The sequence below is a fragment of the Onychostruthus taczanowskii genome, unplaced genomic scaffold (assembly GCF_017590055.1).
Source record: "Onychostruthus taczanowskii isolate IOZ18803 unplaced genomic scaffold, ASM1759005v1 scaffold407, whole genome shotgun sequence".
NCBI lineage: Eukaryota > Metazoa > Chordata > Aves > Passeriformes > Passeridae > Onychostruthus > Onychostruthus taczanowskii.
Window position 1 is genome coordinate 4,280 of NW_024501538.1, and position 4,355 is coordinate 8,634.

Consider the following 4,355-nt stretch of genomic DNA (forward strand, 5'->3'; position numbering starts at 1 on the left):
TTTTGTGCCTATTTTGGGATTATTTTTGGGGCTATTTCAGGGCCGTTTTGTGCCTATTTTGGGATGATTTTTGGTGCTATTTCAGGCCCGATTTGGGCCCCTTTCCGCGGGTTTCTGGGGCTGGTTCGGGCCATTTTTGGGATTATTTTTGTTGCTATTTCAGGGTCATTTTGGGATGATTTTGTGCCTATTTTGGGATTATTTTTGGGGCTATTTCAGGGCCGTTTTGTGCCTATTTTGGGATGATTTTTGGTGCTATTTCAGGGCCATTTTTGGGATTATTTTCGTTGCCATTTCAGGCCCGATTTGTGCCCCTTTCCGCGGGTTCCTGGGGCTGCTTTGGGCTATTTTTGTGCCTATTTTGGGATTATTTTCGTTGCTATTTCAGGCCTGTTTTGTGCCCCTTTCCGCAGGTTTCTGGGGCTGGTTCGGGCCATTTTTGGGATTATTTTGGGATTATTTTTGGTGCTATTTCAGGGCCGGTTTGTGCCCCTTTCCGCGGGTTTCTGGGGCTGCTTTGTGCCTATTTTGGGATGATTTTGTGCCTATTTTGGGATTATTTTCGTTGCTATTTCAGGCCCGTTTTGTGCCCCTTTCCGCGGGTTCCTGGGGCTGCTTTGTGCCTATTTTGGGATTATTTTCGTTGCCATTTCAGGCCCGTTTTGTGCCCCTTTCCGCGGGTTCCTGGGGCTGTTTCGGGCTGGTTTTGGGGCTCACTCACGTCACCACGGGGTCGCGGCAGGGCTGCAGGGACAGGCAGCAGCAATCGAAATCCTTGATGGCGTCACGGCCCACCCGCACCCGCTGCGTGCCGTAACCCGAGGCCGCTGCCGGGGGGGGACACAAAGACACAAACGTCACCAAAAAGTCCCCAAAAAAGCCCCCAACCCCCCCGGGCCCGGCGCCACCTGTGTCCTTCTTCCTCTCGTGGTAGCTGTACACGGCCCCCGCCGTGCAGTTCTTGCCGTGCCGGGTCATGGCGGCTCCGGGGTGCTCCTGCAGGGGTGGAGAGAGGAGTTTCAAGAGGTTTTTTGGGGATTTTGGGGGTTTTTTTGGGGGTTTTTGGGGGTTTGGGCGCGCGCCCCCCTCACGGCCGGTGCGGCGGCACAGCGGAAGGCGGAAGTGGCGAACCGGAAGCGCGCCGGGTAAAAGGGTCCGGGTGGGAGCGGCGCTTTGGTTCCGCCCCCTCTGGCTCCCGGTTGCTCCCAGTTCCGCCCAGCAGCGCTCAGCGGTTTAGCCACGCCCCCTCCGGGCTGTTCCAAGCCGCGCTCTGGGGATGAAACCCCCGGCGCCCCGCCCCTATAGGGAGAAAGCCCCGCCTCCTTTCCTTCTATAGGCACGCCCTTACCCCGCCCCTTTCTTCTTTCCCGCCCCTTCCCCTATAGAAACTGCCTGGCCCCGCCCCTTTTACCTATAGGCGCCGCTTGGCCCCGCCCCAACGACTCCCGCCAACGTCTGACCACGCCCCCTTTCCATATATGGCGTCTATAAACTCCACCCCTTCGTATCGTATAAATGTATCTGGCCCCGCCCCCTCAGCGCTCCTGCCACCGTCTGGCCACGCCCCCTTTCCCATATACGGAAACGCTTAACCCCGCCCTTTTATGCCTATAGAGGCAGCTTGGCCCCGCCCCTAAGGGATCCCGCCGCCGTCTGACCACGCCCCATTTCCATATATGGACGCGCGTAACCCCGCCCTTTTGTCGCAGCGTGGCTCCGCCCCCTCAGCGCTCCCGCCACTGCGTGGCCCCGCCCTTTTGTCCATGTACGGCCGCGTTTGGCCCCGCCCCTTTCTCCCCTGCAGACATTGTCTCTCCCCGCCGCTTTCCCCGCCCCTTTTCCCTTTTACGGCCAGTCACCGACCACGCCCCTGTGCCCCCATTGGCCCAGCCTCGCCCCGCCCCTCCCGCCGCGCTCCCGCCGCCGCGCGGCCCCGCTCGGGCCCCGCGCGGTGCAGTGTGGGAGGAAGCGGCGGCGCGCGGCCCCGAGGATTGGGATGCTGTGATCCCGTTACACCGGGATTTGGGATGCTGTGATCCCGTTGCACCGGGACTTGGGGTGCAGGGATCCCGTTACACCGGGGTTTGGGGTGCAGGAGGATTGGGATGCTGTGATCCCGTTACACCGGGATTTGGGATGCTGTGATCCCGTTGCACCGGGACTTGGGGTGCAGGGATCCCGTTACACCGGGGTTTGGGGTGCAGGAGGATTGGGATGCTGTGATCCCGTTACACCGGGATTTGGGATGCTGTGATCCCGTTGCACCGGGACTTGGGGTGCAGGGATCCCGTTACACCGGGGTTTGGGGTGCAGGAGGATTGGGATGCTGTGATCCCGTTGCACCGGGACTTGGGGTGCAGGGATCCCGTTACACCGGGGTTTGGGTGTGCTGAGATTTGGGGTGTGCTGGGATTTGGGGTGCAGGGATCCCGTTACACTGAGATTTGGGGTGCAGGGGTCCCGTTACCCCGGGATTTGGGGTGCAGGAGGATTGGGATGCTGTGATCCCGTTACACCGGGATTTGGGGTGCTGGGATCCCGTTACACCGGGGTTTGGGGTGAGGGGATCCCGTTATACCGGGGTTTGGGAGGTTTTGGGGTGCTGGGATCCCGTTTTACCGGGTTTTGGGATGCTGTGGTCCCGTTACACTGGGGTTTGGGGTGCTGAGGGCTCATTGCACCGGGGTTTGGGGTGCAGGGATCCCGTTACACCGGGGTTTGGGGTGCAGGGATCCCGTTACACGGGGGTTTGGGGTTCGGGGCTCGTTACACCCCGGGAGTGTTAACAGGATTTGGGGTGTGCTGGGATTTGGGGTTTTGGGGTCCCGTTACACCGGGATTTGGGGTGCAGAAGGTTTTGGGGTGGAGGTGGTGGGATTTGGGGCTCGTTACACCGGGGTTTGGGTGTGCTGTGTCTGCAGGATTTGGGGTGTGCTGGGATTTGGGGTGACGGGGTCCCGTTACACCGGGATTTGGGGTGCGGGAGGTTTTGGGGTGGAGGTGGTGGGGTTCGGGGCTCGTTACACCGGGGTTTGGGTGTGCTCAGATTTGGGGTGAGGGCATCTCATTGCACCGGGGTTTGGGTGTGCTGTGTCTGCAGGATTTGGGGTGTGCTGGGATTTGGGGTTTTGGGGTCCCGTTACACCGGGATTTGGGGTTTTGGGGTCCCGTTACACCGGGATTTGGGGTGAGGGGTCCCGTTACACCGGGATTTGGGGCTTTAGTGTCCTGTAATTCTGGGATTTGGGCTGCAGGAGGCTTGGGATGCTGTGATCCCATTACACCGGGATTTAGGGTGTGCTGGGATTTGGGGTGAGGGTTGTTTGGGGTTTTGGGGTCCCATTACACCAGGATTTGGGGTGCTGAGGGATTTGGAGTATGCTGGGATTTGGGGTGGGAGGCTTGGGATGCTGTGATCCCATTACACCGGGATTTAGGGTGTGCTGGGATTTGGGGTGAGGGTTGTTTGGGGTTTTGGGGTCCCATTACACCAGGATTTGGGGTGCTGAGGGATTTGGAGTATGCTGGGATTTGGGGTACAGGGATCCCGTTAGACTGAGATTTGGGGTGCAGGGATCCCGTTACCCTGGGATTTGGGGTGCAGGGATCCCGTTACACTGAGATTTGGGGTGCAGGGATCCCGTTACCCTGGGATTTGGGGTGCAGGGATCCCGTTACCCTGGGATTTGGGGTGCAGGGATCCCGTTAGACTGAGATTTGGGGTGCAGGGATCCCGTTACCCTGGGATTGGGGGTGCAGGGATCCCGTTACCCTGGGATTTGGGGTGCAGGGATCCCGTTTCCCTGGGATTTGGGGTGCAGGGATCCCGTTACACCGGGATTTGGGGTGCAGGGATCCCGTTACACCGGGATTTGGGGTGCAGGGATCCCGTTACCCTGGGATTTGGGGTGCAGGGATCCCGTTACCCTGGGATTTGGGGTGCAGGGATCCCGTTACACTGAGATTTGGGGTGCAGGGATCCCGTTACACCGGGATTGGGGGTGCAGGGATCCCGTTACACCGGGATTTGGGGTGTGCTGGGATTTGGGGTGCAGGGATTCCCTTGCACTGGAGTTTGGGGTGCTCCAGGATTTGGGGTGCTGAGGGTCCTGTTCTGTTGGGGTTTGGGGTGCTCCAGGATTTGGGGTTCTCCAGGATTTGGGGTGCTGGGATCCTGCTGTAGCAGGATTTGGGGTGCTGGGGGTCCTCTTGTATTGAGTTTTGGGGTCCTCCAGGGTTTGGGGTGCAGGATGATTTAGGATGCTCCAGGATTGGCGTGCAGGATTTGGGGTGCAGCAGGATTTGGGGTGCAGCAGAATTTGGGGTGCTGGGATCCTGTTGTATTGAGTTTTGGG

At 59.4% G+C, this 4,355-nt stretch overlaps 1 protein-coding gene across 1 annotated transcript in view; it reads left to right on the top strand.

The window, feature by feature from the left end:
* Nucleotides 1-1,676: 1,676 nt before the first annotated feature.
* The window catches only part of LOC121340528 (proline-rich protein 12-like), a gene marked incomplete at its 3' end in the record, with an annotated part of 22,042 nt that continues 19,363 nt past the window's right edge, over nt 1,677-4,355 (top strand). The window contains exon 1 of the mRNA XM_041413338.1: nt 1,677-1,765. Within this exon, the coding sequence (XP_041269272.1) occupies nt 1,677-1,765 (89 nt within the window). The remainder of the gene's footprint in view (nt 1,766-4,355) is intronic.